Raw genomic sequence first — 20424 nt, 5'->3', positions numbered from 1 at the left:
CTTTTAAGCTATGAAGTTCCCTCTCAATTTGAAAGTCTAACTATACGGACTGTGTAGTAAAAGTATTACCTTTCGGACAGGTGGCTTAGTTATGATGTCTTCAAAATTATCTTCTGCTTTCAATGTCTGAAAATTTTCATGTAATATTCCTATTTTCTTATCATTATCCCAACCTGCTGGACTGGAAAGAAATGCATACAATAAGCGCTAAAGTATTTATACATCTATTCTTTCACCCAGTTTGTAAAGAACACACTGATGAATTATGGAAAAAAGCATCACAAATATGAAGAGCAATTTAAAGAATCATGGAAAATAAAACAGCTTTTTGCAAAATCTCAAGTTTTGTTATTATATACTTAAAATAGCCATCAATCTTCCTGATACAAAACTGTCATTGTAATGTTTTTTTGGGGGGTGAGGGAGCAATAATTATTACCTCCAAATTTTATTCAAGTAGTTTTTAAAAAGCAATCTAAATTACACATTGGCTTATTCAGACAATTAAAGAATGAGTAGATACAATACATTGATAATATGCACTCAATAGAGTTGAACCACATTAGCAAAGGTCTTTTAAAAAGACTCACACAATTAGTAAATCTAAGAGGCAAAGGTAAACAGATCAAAGCAGTTTATACATAAAGCCATCTATGAACAGTTTCTCACGTACTCAACGTGGAAATGTCTACTGGTCCCACCTTAAAGCCGAAAATTATGATTTGCCAAAACTAGCATCAATGCATGATCAAATAATATACTTTAGATTATACTTACATAAATACTGCATCTTTTTCCACAACAACAGCAGGAATCTTATACGGAAATCCATAGAGTTTCTGAACGATATATTTATATACTAAATCTATATTTTTGTTTTCTTTTACTGAAGTGTAAATAAGTGCTGCACCATCTGAATAATATCATTAAAGGAAATTTCAGATAGCTTCATGGACAGACACCATAAAGTTTTGTGTTCTGAGCTTAATTAAGATGTACATCTATATGTATACTAATTTCAAAAACAACTTCTAAAGTTATTTTATAATAGGGAATTTCAAAACTATAAAATACTTAAATAAAATGCATACAAACAATCTTTACCTAATCTACTTACCTTATGAGGGTGAAAGTCTTATTTAGCCAAGAAAGTAAAGGTAAATTTATTAACATTGACATTGCTATCCCTTCTATATTTTAAGCACACATAGGACTGGTTTTTTAAAAAAAATTTATTTGCCTTACAATTCTTAACTGCTTAGTTGTATTTTCAACAAAAATGGTGTATTACTAGCTCTTGTAGTTTTCACAAATCTAAGGAACTGGGACTCTGGAGAAAAAAGTGAGGAGACCCACTGAGGAGGGCACAGTACACCCAAGGTAAGAGAGGGCAAAACAAGCCTCCCGGGAATGGCACAAACGTGAGAGAAACAGCCTCATTACAGCAGCTCCTAACCCTGGTCGCTTATCCACAAGGGCGCGGGGCCTGTACCAATGAGTGCTGAAAGGCAAGGTAGTCTGTCAGAGAGCTTATGGCCGCAGACTGAAGACTATCTTCTAGAATGGGCCATGGTCCACAAGAGAGGTGGCTTAGGCTAGAGGAAAATGGCGTGTGGTCTAAGAACTTTACTTGGCATACTCATATTTCCTGGGACTGGCCTAGAGTTGAAGAATCCCAAAATGCAATTTTTAGGCACTCCTTACCTTAGAATAAAGCTTGATGGAAACAAACATTATAATCTTAAGTAACAATTGTGCAAAGTTTTCATTGTCTTCCTCTCTATGATAGCTGATTTATGATCATTTGCAAGATTTCAATAGCTAAAAATTTTACATTACAATTGAAATTGTCCATTAAACTGTAGACTTCTCACATTTTAAGATACTTTTAAATTCAATTGGTACTTAAGATCTATAATTTTAAAAAATAATTTTATTGGGGTCCATACAACTCATCATAATCCACACATACATCAATTGTGTAAAGCATACTTATACATTCGTTGCCCTCGTCTATCTCAAAACTCACTTTCCTCTTGGGTTTCTGGAATCAACTCATTTTCCTTTTTCCCTTCCCTTTCCCTCCCCGTTACCCTCTCCCTCACGAACCCTCGATAATTTATAAATTATTGTTTTACCTTATCTTATACTGCCTGGCGTCTCCCTTCACCCACTTTTCTGTTGCCCATCCCCCAGGGAGGAGGTTAAGATCTATAATTTAATAGACAATATTCTTCCTGGATACATTTCTATACTTGTACCTTCATAGATCACTAAAAGGTCTTAGGCATCTATGTTGAAAGTTGAAAGGTCATTTCAACTAGGGTCACTTAAAAAACTTTTTTTTTTAAATTCAAGACTACTATCCTTTAACTCAACTCAACCATTATGTTTTGTAGGAAGAAAAAGCTCATGGATAGGACAAACAGAAGGAAAACGTGGAAAGGAAAAATACCAGTACTATGTGTCTATCTTATTTTAGCTAAGCTTTCCATTAAGTGCTTGAATTGAGTACCCATTAATAAAGATGATCTGTACATTATAGAAGAGTTCCATGGAAAATGCCATTAAGAGCTATTGGGGGAAAAAAGAGCGAGATATAATGGAATTTCCCCATGAATTTTTGGAGTCCCCTTGTTAAAAAAGTGTATCAGTTATTACTATCCACTCATAATATAAGTTAATCACTTTTTAGACTCAAAAGCATTGGTTGGGGAATCAAATTGTGAAATATCAGATCCAAGAGAAATGGATGGGAGCACACTCAAACTGTGTCCAAGTTTTCAACAGTAAATTCTCTTAGTAGCATTCATTTTCACCTTGCTATGCTAGTGACTGGCTCGGCTAATTCTTATAATCTAGATTAACCAAGATTCCCTATGGCAGACTTTCAATCCTTGAGATAATCAAAACCATCTAACCATAAAAAAACAGATTCTATATCCTCATCTTGGAATATTCTACTTCAGGATAGATCAGAAATTCTGATGTAGTCAGATTTTGAAACCATTATGTTAAATTCTATGGAAGTGACAACAAAGTATATTAAAAATAAGAACATACAAACAAACATCAAGATTAATCTTACTCTTCCCCACCCCTCAATAAGTGAATATACAGCTTTCTATTCAGATATGCTTGTAAGATCAACTCATTAACATTTTACACAGAAGACGAATAACTTTTAGACATGTAAGTACTTTAAACAAATTTTAAAAAAAACTTTGTTGCTTGTTTTATATCTAAAAACATCCATGTAGGTATAAATCACTTGAAAACTAAAATGAAAAACTGGGATTTAAAATGAAATTTCCAAACAGAGGCAGGAGAAAAAACATTCTAAGAATTTCTTATAGCCCATCAATTTAATTCCTTTGCTTAAAAAAATCCCTGATCAAGTAAGGTACATAGTACCACTGTATTAAAAGGATACACTGTAAACAAAACTTCCGGATATGTGACTGAATAAAATCAAAATGCTCATCTCTGTAGTCATGTTCTTTCTCCAATACACTAATGGCATCACACTGTTAAGATAATTAAAAAGAATAATACACGATTAACTCTAATAAAAATTAAATTAAAAGATGGTAAAAGTTAATTATGAGATGGGGCAACTGAAAAGTAGAACTTAGAATTATAAGTATTAATTTCCTTTATAAATATTTTTAGTTGTGCTTTTATAGTTGTTTTTGCTTTTATATGTTTTTATGATGCTCAAGTCTCATAAGTTATGAATCAGTTAACACTTTCAGAATACACATTGAGCATGTAATCATTCATAATATAAACTTAGAAATACAAAGGTAAATAAATACATATTGTTATAAAATAGAAAAATCTTTACTAAACAAAAATATCAAAATGTGAAGCTACTGTGTCTTGGCATATCCTCCATCTAGGCCTGTGCAGCTTCTAAAGGCAGTATTTCCCTCTAACTCTTCCCAGAAGAATTCCATGCTCTTCAATCGACATTACATCGAAACAGCAGTTCTGACATCCTTTATAAACTCAAGTCATGTTCTGTTGATATGTTCTTTGCATTTGGGAACAAAAAGAATAGAGGGTGTGGTCAGGGCTGTGGGGATATCCCAGTTTCCCAACGAAACTCTCACGGGACAGCCCTGGGGACCCTTGGACAATGAACAGGTACACTGTCATGATGGAATCTAATTCCTCAGTGCAACTTTATTGGCCTTTTTCTCCTCAACGCAGTTCTCAATTTTCTTAAAAACTTCTTAAGTTCCTGTGATCATTTTGGGTCCTTTGAGAAAAGCTATCAAGGATTACCCTTCCTATGGGATCCCCCCAAATAGTGAGTAGAATCTCTGACCTAACCTCTTGGCCTTGAATTTAAATGGTCCAGCAGATTCTCATGGAAGAAACTGTTTGGATTGGACATTTTTTTGAAAGCACCCTAACAAGCCAAAGACAAGTAAGTTACTGAGAGAAACTGTCCACAACCTCCCACCTATCAGACGTGGTTCAAGATGTTTTGTTTGGAAAACACCTGTGCCTGTGTGACTTGGAAACCGTTAGTAGCAATACTTTTCAACTCACCCTACAGTTACATGGAAAAGGTCTAAGACTTAAACCAGAACTACTAGCTGAAAGGCTGGTAATACATTTTAACTTAAACATTTTAATGCTCCCCAGTCTTTTATTATTACGTCTTACTTTAAGTTATACAAATATTAAGATAGGTATTTAAATGTTTTTGAAACATTTACATTTTAAAAATGAATAAATTCCGTAACTTCTTTTAACTTACATGTACAAATTTTAGATGTTACAAAAAACAATTATAATTTTAGATCTCAAGAGGATTTATGGTCTGTCATTTTCTTAACTATTCCTTGTGTTATAAACAGTAAATCATAGGCTCTCGCACAATGACTTTTTATTACAAAGTGTATGCAACGACAGGACAGTTAGCAGAATCGTGATAATCACAATCTTAAAGGAAATGCATAGTGTGATAGGTGTTCAACATGAACTTAATTGATAATACTTAATTGCATATGCAATATGGTTAAAAGGGTAAATATTTTGTTATGTAAATGTTGAAAAATATAAATTTTTGAAGTAACATTCTCTTTCCAAAAATTGTAAGATCATGTGACCAACATGTGACTATCATTCCAAATTTAAACTTTAAATTTTTTCTTTAATTCTCTACGAAACTAATGTGTTAGGACACACACACACACACACACACACACACACACACACCCCACCCCACCCCACCTGAAAACAGAAAGTCGTTTCACTGGTAGCAGATTTCTAGGAAGCAAACTAACCTTTGTGCAAACTACTAGTACTGGAATGCCCAAGTTATGTGTAAGCGTATCCGCACCCAGAGGTAAAACCACACTGTCATCTTTGTCCTCCTGTGACGCAGTATTTCTTCTCTGAGGAGAAGCCGGGAAATCTTCTCCTGGCTCTACGTATTCTTGGAAGTCTCTAATCACTGAAAATCAAATAATTTAATACACAGTTGAGAAGGTGCTTTATTTAATCACTTAGATTTATCTGTCATACTCTAAATATACATCTTACTAAACTTCATACTTATTTTTGGTAAAACAGAAGAGAAAGAAAGGGTTTGAGAAACCTATTGAAAAGGCAAGTGCAGAAGCAGACACCGGACTCACGTTATGTATGTATTAGGAAGCCCAGCGCAGCACTAGGGGGCTCCAAAGAGCATGGTTCTACCTATGCATGGTGAGTCTGGGCAAAATACTTTGGGCAAGTCACCATCTGTTTTTCTACTTTCTTCTGCTATCCGAAAGGCCAGTGAATAGGTAAAAGAAAATGTGTGACAAAAGTCTCCAATAACAACATCAACAATAATTTAATAATAGTCTATAATGTAAAAGACAGTCCTGGATAAGTTTGAGATTAGAAGAATACTTTATCCAGGTCTCCTCCTTTGTACCAAGGCTCAATTTTGGGTTGTGTTCATTTTATAACCCTGGAAGGAATTAATAAGATATTACCATTACTGACACTGATAAAATTTTAGAACGTATTTGCAAAATTGCCACTAAAAAAAGAGATGAGTGTATGAAGTCTTCCCATACACTTTGCATCAGTCATTCCTTTTCTGAGAACTAAGGAAATCATCAGTGCTGTACGTACAGCAGTAACTACATAGGACCAGTCATATTGAAAGCAACACATCTGGGGACAATGTCAATTATCCACAGAACACACTTAAAAAGGTGATGAGGGAATATTATAATCATTTTTAAAAAATCTAGGTTTTCTAAAACTAATGTTTTAAGAAAATAATAATGTTAAGAGGAGAAAAAAACGACAAAACAACCAGTCCAGTAAAATCAGAGAGTGATTCCAATTCAGAACTAAAAAGGATGTGGTAGTTATATAATCTGCTGTCAATTTAAGACTTAAGAATGTAGGAGTGGAATTTAGCCTGTCAACCATGGAGCAGCTTGATGATCTCAAGTGGAGGCACTAAGGAGATAAATAGCTTGCTGGAAGTGTGACACACGCTCACTCCCTGTGAGACATTACTGACAGCAAGACTGATGGAGTGACACTGATTGAGCCAGAGCCCTGGGAACTGGAGGAGCCACGTGGAGACCCACACCAGCACTGAGATGCTTCTTCCACCACTGGATCCACAAGACTTTCCACCCACTGGCCTGTGATGTTCCTGCATTCAGCATCATTGCATAACTGCGTGAGTCTAAAGAGGAATTTATGGACTAGTACTGGACATATGGGCTAATATTGAACTTATGGACGATCTGGGCTGGGATGTCTTAATGTACAATTACTCTTTGATATAAAACTCTCTCTTGTACACATATGACAAGTCTCCCTGGATTTGTTTCTCCAGACTAACACAAAGGGAAAAGAGTAGACATGAGTGAGGTCCTCTTTGGAATATGAAGACTGGCTCATGTGGGGGAAATCTGTCCTAAGTTTATATGCAGTCAAAGAAGAGAGAGAATCCTGAGCAGCTGAACCTGGTTCCTCCAGAACACAGAGGCACATATGCACCCTAGACAGCTGTGCTAACTACTACCTTCATATCAGAGACTGAAATCTAACAGAGGTCTTCAAATTTTAGCACACACCAGAATCTGTTAAATCCCCATCAAGTGTTTCTGACTCAGCAGTCTGGGGTGAGGCCTATGAATTTACATGTCTGACAGATTCCCCTCCGATACTGATGGTGCTGAAGGTCCAGGGACCATGCCCGAGTGTGGGCTAGTATAAACTTGGATATAAATCCAGGGCAACAGCCACAAACAGTGGCTAGGAGGGAAAGAAAGGTAGGGATTAAAAGTATTTAGACATTTTCCCAATGACTTAAGACTTCCTTAAATATAATTCTTATAAATCTCAATTTTTACGTCAAAGTTACTGCCAGCTAATAACATCTGTAGTATGTATTTTTAAGTAAGACAACAATGGCAAATGAAGAACACTAAATTTAGAAATGTGACTGACTTATAATTTGTTAAAAAGGATCTGTATTATTTTCATAATTTCCCTAAAGATTTCCAATTCACACAGGCACATACAAAATAGGTACCTCATAATGTAATTATCAAAAGTAGTGTTATGTTTAAATAGCTAAAGAAAATGATTACAATAGATTATAAAATATAAATGTTCTCTGAAATAAAAATCTATCTAAAATATACATATACACATATATATGTATCCTGTAAATCACAAAACTCACTTAGCATCTTTATGTTATTAATGTTTTATCTGACATACTTTGACAAGGTTAATAAGCTAAAGAAAAGGTTCAAATTTTTGTTCACTAAAAACCAACTTTCCAAGAGGAACACAGACAGCTTTCAGGCATGGAGAAAGAGCAGCTCTACTAAAGAGTCTGCCATTACATATACATTTCTAATATGAAACTATATTGTTTTAAATATTAGTCACTTATTTCCTTCATTAAACCTTATTCATAGTTAAAGAATCCTAATGATTGACGTCAGTAAAGGAATTTTGTGTTTGAAATCTATTAATGTGTCTCAATTACTCACACTTTTGCTCCATTTCTTTCATTTCTTCAGGAGGAATTTTCAATTTGTCAATATGCTCTCTAACAACACTTGCCCATTTCTGTAAAGAATCCAAAGCAGTCCAAGGCTTTGACATATCAACAACCAGCATCACTAGAGTGTCCTTCAGAGAAATGGCTTCTAGCGAAAATCTGAGGAGGCCTTTGTGATACAGATCTCCATCTAAGATCCACACATTGCATCTTGTCTGATCTACAACAAAAGAAAAGTTACCAAGGCAACAGGACCAGGTTCTTTCATCATCGAACTAACAATACTGCTTAGTATTTCAGGGCATCTCCACAGGAGAAGTCTATTGCCTTTGAGAAGAGTCAGCTAATAGGTCACATCTACCAAAAATACTCTAGAAAATAATTCAACTATCAACGAGGCACCAGCGTCCTCTACTTCCTACTTCTCAATCCAAACCAGAGACTGCACAACATATTTACAGTCTTAATATCTATCAGTAGACAAAACCATGCATATTTTATATATAAATATATATAAATAAAGTGATCTAGAGAGAAAACAGATGATCTGATGAGAAAAACTGGAGAGTAGATATTTTGTGTCACAAAGTGAAAAATGGTGAAAAGGAAGTCAACAAAACAATCACGGGATAGTAATTACTATCTGTAGGAGAATGAGTTGAAAATTGAGACTCTCCCAGAATGACAATGGCAGCACATGGGAATCACCTGAGATGCTCCCAGGGATCACTATGAATCCCAATCCCAAAGCAATCAACTCGGAAAGCCTAACGCCTCACTGACTGGCCCAACTCAGTAGGACGTGTAGTGCGAATGGGAATACTGAGTCCAAGACTAGCAGGAGCTGCAGTACACCTCAGCAACGAACACTCACCATCCCTGTCTTCATCATGCACATTTAAATACAAATACTCCAATCCTCTTCCTTTCTTGTACTCCTCGATTCCCTGCATTTTTCTTATTAAGCTTGTTTTTCCAGCTCCATCTTCACCTAGATACATAAAGAAATGAAAAATATCATTTTAAAAATCTTAATATGGATTATTTAGGATGGTTAAATCCAACTGGGAATTGGATTCAAACAAAAAGGTGTTTGAAGGTATTTAGATAACTAGGTAGCCACGGAGTAAAAGATGCAGCCTTCTTCTCCACCTGGGTTCTTTCTCCAGCACCGCTCTCTCTTGTTTAGCCTCATGTCACACCATCACAGACAGTTTCTGCTGTGGGCATGTCTTAGGGTCTGGGTCCCTAAGTGACACAAATGGTTTATGCTCAACCACTAGCTTTCTGAAAGTTGGTGATTTGAACCCACTGACAGTGCTATGGGAGGGCTAAAATGATTCAAAAAGCAAAACAAAATGAAATGATGTTTCACTCCAAACCCACTGCCCCGGAGTCAATTTCAACTAAGAGCAACTCTCTATGAGGTTTCCAATACTAGGCTTCATGGGAGCAGGTAGGTGCATCTTTCTCCTGAGGGGTCCTTCTGGTGCACAGCCCAATGCTTACCCTGAGAACAATCAGTCTTTCTCAGGAAAATCCCATGGAGCGCAGTCTACTCTCTAACACACAGGGTTGCCACGAGTTAAAATGGACACAATGGTGAAAAATCTGTTTTGTTTGTGGTAAGAAACTACAGCCCGGGAAACCCAATACTGGGTCACTGTGCGTCAGTGTCAATCTGATGGCAGTGGGTTATTTGATTTCTGTGCACAGGGTTTTCTTATAAATTGTAAATTCCTTTAATGCTAAATATTACTGCTTTATGGACTTATTAGTTAAGAGTAATACCATATTCATAACACTTATAGATAATATAGCTGAGTTTCCTGGATTCCTGAAGATTGACTTCTCTGAATTAAAAATTCTTTTCATGTTCATGTTATGCTCCCCCAAATACATTCAGGTTTTAGATCTTCTGAATGACTACCATTGTAACTGAATGCAGCAAACTGCGTGCAGAGCCCACGTCTGCACTGGGGTTTGTAAGGCTACTAGTGCGTGCCACGCTGAGGACAGTTATGCAGACAGCAGAGAGGGGACACCCAGGTAAACTCAAAAGTAGGTCAGGGCAGTCAATCCCATGTCCACTTGTACTGGGAAAGCAGCTCTTTTTATGAGACATTTCCCAATGCTTTATAATAAAGTGTAGCTTATGTAAGCAATGAAGATCTTGCCGTTAAATGAATACTTATTCTGTAATACTATTTTTGTACTACATTAAGTGGACCTAAAAGTAAGTTTGAGTTAAAAAAGGTGACATGTATGATGATGTTTTTCCATGTTGGTCTACCACGCTTGAAAAGGAAAGGAAACCTTATTAACCAGTAAAAAGTAAAACACATCTGGGAAAAAAAATAAACACATCTGGTTACTGTGAAACCCAACACTGGTATTCAGTCTCAGCAAAAACATCCTTTGTTATATTAACATACCTAATTTGATTTTTATTAGTTCTATGATTTTTATACTTAATATATAATGTTTTGGCTTTGTATTGTGCAAGCGTTATAAGCAAAAAGATTTTCTATCCTTACTTCGGTAGGCATGGGGTTGCTTAGACATTAGAATAGGAGGGGAGTTATTAAATTTTTGTGAAAAGGTATCAAGAGACTGGTCCAGAACTAGAAAAGGAAGCAAGGTTTCTAGTTGCTTTTACTTGTGTGGCAAACTGTTTTCCTGAAAGAGTTCTCTAAGTTAAAATGACATCAATTAAATTATGATGAGCTCACAGAAACATTCTATAAGCAAAATCAAGTGTCTAGTCTCATAACTTAACAAAAACAGACAGCAGTTAGATAAATGAAACAGCATTTAACATGACCCAGGATTTATATTATTTCACGAATTCTCAGCTTTGATGTTAGAAAATAAAAAGATAAATAATTCACAGTAAACATTTTGGGAGTTTAGATCAACTAATTTTTGAACATTTCAAATGACTAAAATATGAAAGTTTCTAAATAAAAGATTCAACAAATAAATCTCAACACAGAAGATAAAAATCTTACAGTAACAACTAGAAAGAACTACTGACATGATTATCCCCCATGGTGATTTTTTAAGGTAATAATTTTGTGCTCTCCTCTTTTCACTATTTTCTATTTTAAAGTTGGTCAACAGACTCACAACAAATAGCCCAAATCCCCGACATTAAACGCACTGTGGGAGCTGTACATGCCCTCTATTTTGAATTCTTGCCACCAACATTAGAGAATGGCCGCTTCTGTTTTCTAAGGACTAAATACAAGTGGCAGGGCTCTTCTACCCTGGTCATGAACTAGTCTGTGTCTGCTGCCCAGTATTTATTCACTGGACTGGTGGTTCTCAACCAAACATATTTCAAAAGTCCCTGCAGGCTTATGAGAACCCAACGAGCACTGGTGGAGCTGTGGGGTAAGCACATGACTGGCAACCACAAGGTTAGCAGTTCAAATCTTCCAGACGCTCCATGGGGGGGGGGGGGAAATGGGGCTGTTTGCTCTTAAGCTTAAACTCTAGAAATGTTATGAATTACAAATAACCAGAAGATGGTGTTTTGTTTTTGAACACTGGATTGCTGGGTCCCACCACTGAAATTTCTGATTCAGTAGCTCTAGGTACAAAAATCTTTACTTCTAATAAATTCCGAAAGATGCTGATGCTGTTTAATCCAGGACTTACAATTTGAGAACACACTGTGTATTTATTGCAATATGCCAAACAATACAGATCTGTACATCAAAGTTACTGTCCTCCAGCAACTGATAAACTGAAGAGGAAAAACCAAACAGGAAACAATTTCATGATACTGTTATTGGGAATATGTGAGAGATCGGATTTAATTCCTAGTGAATGCACCTCATACTTAGCCACCCACCATCTATCTGTCATTAGAGGTTTTCAGTGAAATTTCCAGATTAAAACTAGGAAGAAAGGCTGGCAATCTACTTGAGAAAATCAGCCATTGAAAAACCTGTGGATCACAATGGTCTGATCTACAATCTCTGCAATAGATAGTGGGATGGCATCAAATGTGGATCAGCAGAGCTAGGCGGTGCGCCATCTGTTGTGCATGGGACTGCCTCAAATGTCAGGATGTGGGGATCCTCTCAAATGGCAGCTAACAACAAGATACATGCAACAAATCAGGAGCCCACCACAGAAGAGACAGCGCCTGGCTTTGCTGGGACTTCAGAAGTCCTTGCTGCAAAGGTAATACTTTATAGACAAATTTCACCAAGTTGAGAGCATGGAGAATTCTAGGACATAAGGAAAGTAGGCAGAGAAGCCTAAAGGCAAAGGAGTGTCCTTGTGGAAAGGAGAAATAACTTGGAAAGTATGAGGACAAAAGGAGGTAGCGAAAAGGCAAAGCTCACTGCCATCAGTCAATTCTGACTCGGGGTGACCCTCCCTAGAGGGCAGGGGAGAACTGTCACAAAAGTACTTATTAATGTAATTTTTTTCATAGCACTATGTCTCTAAACCCCCTACAGGGCCACCAGGTTTCTGAGACTGTCACAAAAGTACTTATTAATGTGATTTTTTTTCATAGCAAAATGTCTATTTCCATACCCCCTACCGGACCACCACCAACAGATCTTTTATTAAATAATGAAAAAGCACTTTCAAATCAGTTGTAGTATATATATGAACTCAAGTAGAGTATATATGAACTCGAGAAGGACACACATTCTGACCCCTTCCCCATTTGGAAGGAGTCTGGATGCGAAAGTGGCTTGGGACCAACTGCTAACCTAAAGGTTGTCCATTAGAATCTTCCAGCATCCTTGCAAAAGACAGACCTGGTGATCTGCTGTAATCCGGAGATGAAAGGAAAAGGGTCCCTGGCAGAAATTGAGAGAAAGCTGACACTGTGGGAAAGCAGCCACCATCATGGAATACTTACTTCAAGTCCAAACTGTCAAAGCGAGTTTGCTCTTCTACTCTGTGACCTTACTAATCTGTAACACATAGGGGCAACTCAAAGACAGCTAACATCAACATCCCACTGTGGACTCTCTTTAAATCTTTTATTGGGTATTAATGGTATTTAAACATGAAGGCCTAAGAAGCCAGAACACAAATTTCAAGTATGTCATTGTGTTTCCAGATATACAAATTAAATCACTGTAATTCACTTTTCCTTTTGCTCGTGCCCTGGTAAAATAAAGCATTCCATCACCGTTTCTACAGTAACAGCAGTAAACACAGAATGCTTATCACGGGAATTAGGAGTGCTGGTGGCCTAGCGGTTATGCAATTGGCTGCGGTCTGCAAGACTGGCAGTTCAAAACCACTAGCAGCTGCTTGGGAGAAAGATGGAGCGTTCTACTCCCATAAAGAGTTACAGTCTAGTTCTAGCCTGTCCAATAGGGTCACTATGACTTGAAGGCAGTGAGACCACGGAGTTAAGGCATTGAATTGCTAACTGCAAGTTCAGAGGTTCACAATTGAGAGGTCTGAGAGGCCGGCCCCAATCTCAACTATGTGGACACCTGCCCCTACCCCCAGAATAATTTATTTCAGAGGACAGCACTGAAGCTGCAGCTCCGGGAGAGGGACATGTCTGATCAGAGCACACGGAGCAAATGACACAGGAGGAAGAGAGAGTGAAGCACATCCTGGCCCACCAAACCTTGATGACGAGATTTCCGCTCAGAGCAGCCAATCCACAGAGAAGACCATATGGCCGGCTCCACTATGAAACACGACATTCCTCACTGATCCATAGCCCTACAGGGGACAACACTGGAGACACAGTGTGGGAATTACACTCGACCTGATCCCACCACACCGATGCAAAACACCAATGTGAACAGAGCAACAAAGTCCCCAGGGAATACCAAAATAGACTTTGGGGCCAGAACTTGGCACCCCATCAGACTTGACCAGAAAACACTCCTAAAAGCCAACAAACAGTCCTTGAACTAACTAAAGCTTTTCATTCTTGTTGTGTTTTGTTTTGTTTTTTGTCATTGGCTTATTGGTGGTGGTGTTGTTGCTTTGTTTTATTCTGTTGGCTGGTTTTGCTCTGTCTTGCTTTTGCGCATGTTATTATCTCCACAGGTCTGTCTAAATAAGATAGGCTAGATGAACAATCTGGAGACAACAACGGGACGGACAGTTCGGGGGGGACATGGGAGAGGGAGAAGTGGGGGGGAAAGGAAGTGGTGTTAACAAACCCAGGGACAAGGGAACAAGTGATCCAAAATCGGTAGTGAGGAGTGTGTAGGAGGCCTGGTAGGGCGTGATCAAGGGTAATGTAACCAAGAGGAATTACTGAAACCCAAATGAAGGCTGAGCATGATAGTAGGACAAGAGGAAAGTCAAAGGAAATAGAGTAAAGAGCTAGGAGGCAAGGGGCATTTATAGAGGTCTAAATAAAGGCATGTACATCTGTAAATATATTTATATATGAGGATGGGGAAATAGATCTATATGCAATTATTTACAGGCTTAGTATTAAGGTAGCAGATGGACACTGGGTCTCCACTCAAGTACTCCCTCAATGCAAGAATACTTTGTTCTATTAAACTGGCATTCCATGATGTTCACCTTCCCAACACAATCACTGAAGACAAAGCGGGTGCATAAGCAAATGTGGTTAAGAAAGCTGATGGAGCCCAGCTATCAAAAGCTATAGCGTCCAGAGTCTTAAACACAAACAAGCAGCCATCTAGCTCAGAAGTAACAAAGCCCACATGGAAGAAGCACACCAGCCTGTGTGATCACAAGGTGCCGAAGGGATCAGGTATCAGGCATCATTAGAACAAAAAAAATCATATCATTGTGAATGAGGAGAGCAGAGTAGGGACCCAAAGCCCATCTGTACGCAATTGGACATCCCCTTAGGGAAGGGTCACGGGGAGGAGACAAGTCAGGGTGCAGTAAAGCAACAATAAAACATACAACTTTCCTCTAGTATATAAATGCTTCCTCCCCCCACCCGCCGCCCCCACTATCATGATCCCAATTCTACCTTACAAATCTGGCTAGACCAAAGGATGTACACTGGTACAGATAGGAACAGGAAACACTGGGGATCCAGGGCGATGATCCCTTCAGGGCCAGTGTTGAGAGTGGCGATAACAGGAGGGTAGGAGGGTAGGGGGAACAAATTACAGGGATCTACACATAACCTCCTCCCTGGGGGAGAGACAACAGAAAAGTAGGTGAAGGGAGATGTCTGACAGCGTAAGATATGACAAAATAATTTATAAATTATCAAGGGTTCATAAGGGAGAGGAGAACGGGGAGCGAGGGGGGAAAATGAGGAGCTGATGCCAAGGGCTTAAGTTGGAGAGCAAATGTCTTGAGAATGATATGGGCAACAAATGTGCTTTATACAATTGATGTATGTATGGATTGTGATGAGTTGTATAAGCCCCTAATAAAACTATTTAAATAAAATTTTTAAAAGTTCAGAGGCTCAAACTTGCAAGTTGCTCCGCTGGAGAACAATAAGGTTAATTGTTCCCATTGAAGATTTCTGTCTGAGAAACACAAAGGGGCAGAGTTCTACTCTGTCCTGCAGGGTTGCCCTGAATTGGCATCAATTTAATGGCAGTGGGTCTGGTTTGGTTTTGGCCTAGCCTGAATTTTAAATAATTGTGTACCTAACATTCCAAAACTATGAATCAATCCATTGTTCTAAAGACAATATTTAGAACGTTAAATATGAAAAAGAATATATTGTTAAATAAATACAATATGCTCTCAAGGTAGGTAGTTGAGGAAATGGGGTGGATGTCATGTGTGACTTTCTCTAGCTACACAGGGGGAAAGAGATTCCAATTCCATATCTGCCCAAGGCTGACACCTATGAGGCAGAGGTCAGACATGGCTCTACCTTCCATCCTTCTTTACCCTACTCTGACATCAACCATCCCTCCCAGGACACTCTACTTCTCTGCTGAGTTCAATAATCTGTTCCAATGTTCACACAGAACTCATTAATAATACTCACAACTCTGAGTGTTTATTCGGGAAGTTAACAAACGGCCTATTCAAGTCAAGATCAGAAAGTACATAAGGCTATACAGGTCCTTTGATCTACAGCTGCCTCAGCCTTTCAGCCACATGGTCCCTTGGCCTCTGCCTCCTTGGGCAAACCTTATAGTTTCTGTAGGGCTGACAGATGCCCAAAGGGTACCACTCCCAGAAGGCACTCAGCTTTACGCCTCCTGTGAGCCAGCAAGCACACGCTTACTCCTTCCGTGCACCAGGAAGCCTGCCTCTGGTGCTGCTGCCACCACCTACGCCACTTCACATAAGCACACCCCACATGTACTAGACTTGTGGGTCTTCTTTCTTGGTGATCAAAGGCTCTCTCCATTCCTGCTTCTGAGATGACTCACGTTTATATCCAGCAGAATGGCAAAACTGACCAATCCCCAAGTGAAAGAGTTTCACACATTCTATTTGCATGGTCTCACCCAATCACTTTGTGTTTTTTGAGTTACAAAGACTATGACTAGAAGAGCCATAACAAGCAATTTCACTGCACAGGTGGCATAGTGGTTACTTGCTGAGCTGTTAACCTTGAGGTCAGCAGTTCGAAACCACTAGGGAGAAAGATGTGGCTTTCTACTCCTGTAAAGAGTAATTTAAAAATAAATAAAACAAAACTTTATTCCTAATAACAGTGCTTGGCACAGAGAAGGTTCTCAAAGTATTTGAAGAAGTACTTGTTGAAACAAAGTATTTTAGGGGAAACAATTTCTATCAACTACTCTTCTCCCCTCTGTTACTTGTCATATTTAATAATGTTTGGGAATGAAAATTGGTCGAATATTGAATATTTGGTTTATACCAACTACAAGCTTTTTCAAGAGTGGTAGTGGCCTAGTGGGTTATTTACATTGAGCTTGCAAACGCAGGACTGGAAGTTTAAATCCACCAGTCATTCCTCAGGAAAAGATGAAGCTGCATTCACTTAAAGATGGAAAGTCTTAGAAATCCAAAGGGCAGATTTACTGTCCTACAAGGCCACTGAATCAGAATCAGCTCAACAGCAGTGAGTTTTGGTATTAAACCTTTTTCAATAGGTCTTAAATCTCAATGAATTTGTGTTTTCCGTACCTTTTACTTCCCCTATACTTAAATGTCATTTTGAGTCGGTCAATTATATGGTTTACTCTGCCAGAAATGACAAATCAAAAAGAAGGTACTACACCCATCATCAAACAGAACATCTGTTTTTGTGATCCAAGTGAGTTTTATGAGAGTTAGAAGTTTTAGGTTTACACAGATATCCACAGGGTCCCTCACCCCCTGCAGCCTGCCTAGAAGCTGCTCAGAAAGTCACGCGGTCGGCTCCAGGATCAAAAAGGACATTTCAAGATCTTGAATTACAATGCTGCCTGTGATAGGTAGGATAACATCTATAGATCTACCATGAAAGCTGGTTAATTATTCTAAAGTTAGAATTATTCTAAAGTTAGAAAACCCAAAAGGATGAATAAATTCAGTATATCTCAAGCTGAAAGAAAGAAAAAAATTAAGTGGTGAGTTGAAATACTGAAGGATTCCTTGGGCAAAATATTGAATGATGTAAGAAACAAAAAAAGATGTAAAGAACACATAGTCACTGTACCAAAAAGACAAGGCTCTCCACTCCTATAGGCGTTTAAGTCTTAGAAACCTACAGGGGTGGTTCTACCCTGTGCTATATGGTTGTTATGAACCAGAAATACCTTAATGGCAGCGGGTTATTTATTTACTATATATACTCGAGTATAAGCTGACCCCAAATATCAGCTGAGGCACTGAATTTTACCACAAAAACTGCATTAAAATGTGCTGAAAAAACTCAGCTTATACACAAGTATATACAGTATTTATTTATTGGTATCACAAAGAATTGGTCATTTCAGAAGACAGCATATGATCAAGTACCAATGGTACTGAAGGAAAAAGTTCAAACAGCATTTGAAGGCATTAGCAAAAACAGTGCTCTAGAAATTAACGGAATACCAATTGAAATGCTTCAACAAAATGATGCGATGCTGAAAGCACTCTCTCACCTATGCGAAGAAATCTGACGCTAACTACCTGACCAATTAGAAACTCTCAATGCCATGGAGTCCAAGGAACCCATACCTGTGCCTGTTCCAAAGAAAGGTTACCCAGCATGATATGAAAGAGCTTCAAAAAGCTCATGGAGAAATTCCATTATCTCTCAATTCTATTTTTCCACAAACTTTCTGAAGCCCCTTCTATGTCAGAAAGTCCTTCTCTTCTTTGGTCTTTCTGGAAAATGCTGTTAACCAATAGTCTCCTCCAAGTTTTCTTTTTCTCATAAAAACATGCCATGCCAAAGTGAACACTTCATCACATGTATGTAGCTACGGTCGAATATAGATGCTGTGGGTAATTGCATGTCATGGCGGTTCCAGGTGTGTCGAAGGACAAGTGCTCCCTCCGTGAGGTTTTCAAGGCGGTGACCTTTCGGAAGCCGATTGTCAGGCCTGTCTTCTCAATTTTGGGTAGGTGCCAACCACCAATCTTGCAAGCAGTAGTTGAAATTCATACTACACTCTAAGTCATCCCTCATCCTGCTGAGGAGTGACCTTCCTGCGGCATCCTGTCACACTTCCTTTACGGCCCCTCAGAGGAGTCCGGCTAGTGATGTGTATACTGAAGTATGCCGATGGAAAGCAGCACACTGATATCTGCAGCTTACTTTGAAAATGGATCGTGTAGGAGGATAAAGCAAATTTAGTTAAATGTTAATTTGTAGAATATAGGTTGGAGCAAATAAATGCAACTCCTCAGTGTTTGAATTTCTTCACAAGAGGTCAGAAAAAAAACTTTAGGGGACCCAGTCAGAGGAAAATGTCACTTACAAAGATCCTGACCTTTCTCTGCTGCCTTTATTCCCTCCTGTAGCCCTTTCCCCATATTCTTCCATTCCTGTAAAGGGGCCTCACTTTCTTCCAGCAATCATCACTTCTCTCTGGAATAACCCCTTTCCTCTACTTCACACTTGGGAGAACCCTGGCTTATCCTCTGGTCTCAGTTTTACTTTCTCTAAGAAGCTTTCTTCAACTCCACAAGTTTGCTTAAGCACCCTCTTCTCCTTTGAGCTCCCAAAAGACACTGCACAGAGGTGGGCCAGCTACTTGTCAGTTTCTTCCAGTAGACTACAGGCTGTCAAATCTGTCCCCTTCACTCAATAGATAATCTTTGAGAACATGCCTTAATAGTAAATAGGTCATAAAGTATCTTCTTTAGTAAGGTGATTACAGATTACAGCAGGTACTATCCCAGGTTGCTCACTAAAACCAGAAAACATGGCATATACATAAAAGATCTGTTACCAGTGTTCCTATTTCTTAGTCACAGCCAGTATCTAGTTCCATAACCATACTTCAACTGCTTGTCTTGGGTCTTTACCAGAATTTATTCAAATTATTAATTTGTTATGCCTATAAAATACAAGCAACTACCTCCCATTAATAGCAGATCAATGAAAAGTGGAAGCTGATAACACATATTTCCTTCACTATACTTAGGAAAGCATTTTCCAATCATTCACCTGAGTTGTTGGTTTTTAACTTTGCCAGAGGCAAGGTGGATTAAAATTAAAACTATTAACTGGTGTATCAAGCACCCTCTCTGTTTTCATTCTAAGGCACAAATGAAAGAATAAGATGTTTAAATTCTGGATGCCTAACTTTCGTCACTGGTAGACATTTAAAAGTCACCTTTAATAGACAAAGCATTAAAAAACACAGAAGCTAATAATTTAAGAAGTAAAATAAAATTATATACACATCACTGCATTCAATTAATGTACCTTTAAAGTGCTAAGTAGAGTAATTATGTGTGACTTCAAGTAATGCTGAAAAAAATTCATCTGCCTCTCTTCTATAAAATTTAAGAAAGCTTTATCTTCATTTCCTTTGCCTCTGGGCTGGCAATGAAGCAGACACCCCATCTATAAGCCTGCCAGGAAATAGTTAGTGATCTGTGTATTAGTCTGGGTATTTTAGAGAAACTCATATGTATAAAAGAGAGTTTGATATAAAGGTTAAGTGCACATCAAGAAAACATCCCAACCCAGTGATGCCCAACCCCACAAGTCCAACATTAACCCATATGTCCAACACCAATCCACAAAGTCCTCCTCCATCTCACAAAACACACACTATGATGCCAACTGCAGGAGCAACGCCAAATCAGTGAACGTGTAAGAATCTCAGCGCTGGCAGGGGTCTCCACACGGCTGCTCCAGCACCCAGGGCTGCATTGGGGTAGGTCCATGTGGCTTCTCCTTGGGGATGTACTGCAGGAAGTGAGCCTTGTCAATTGAAGCAGGGAACTAGCTAAGGCAGCTGCACCCTGGACCAACCATCAGAAAGCAAGAGACCCAAGAACTAGAAAGGCCAGGC

At 38.5% G+C, this 20424-nt stretch overlaps 1 protein-coding gene across 1 annotated transcript in view; it reads right to left on the bottom strand.

Annotated features, from left to right (window-relative positions):
• DYNC1LI1 (dynein cytoplasmic 1 light intermediate chain 1) overlaps positions 1-20424 on the bottom strand; it is a 46655-nt gene that overhangs the window by 12377 nt on the left and 13854 nt on the right. Inside the window, exons 3-8 of the mRNA XM_075547102.1 lie at positions 8922-9038; positions 8037-8267; positions 5301-5470; positions 3434-3527; positions 778-913; positions 70-181 (exon numbers count right to left, since the gene is read on the bottom strand). Of these exons, the coding sequence (XP_075403217.1) occupies positions 70-181; positions 778-913; positions 3434-3527; positions 5301-5470; positions 8037-8267; positions 8922-9038 (860 nt within the window). The remainder of the gene's footprint in view (positions 1-69; positions 182-777; positions 914-3433; positions 3528-5300; positions 5471-8036; positions 8268-8921; positions 9039-20424) is intronic.

Source organism: Tenrec ecaudatus, chromosome 4 (genome assembly GCF_050624435.1).
Source record: "Tenrec ecaudatus isolate mTenEca1 chromosome 4, mTenEca1.hap1, whole genome shotgun sequence".
NCBI lineage: Eukaryota > Metazoa > Chordata > Mammalia > Afrosoricida > Tenrecidae > Tenrec > Tenrec ecaudatus.
This window is presented reverse-complemented; position numbering and strand designations above follow the sequence as displayed.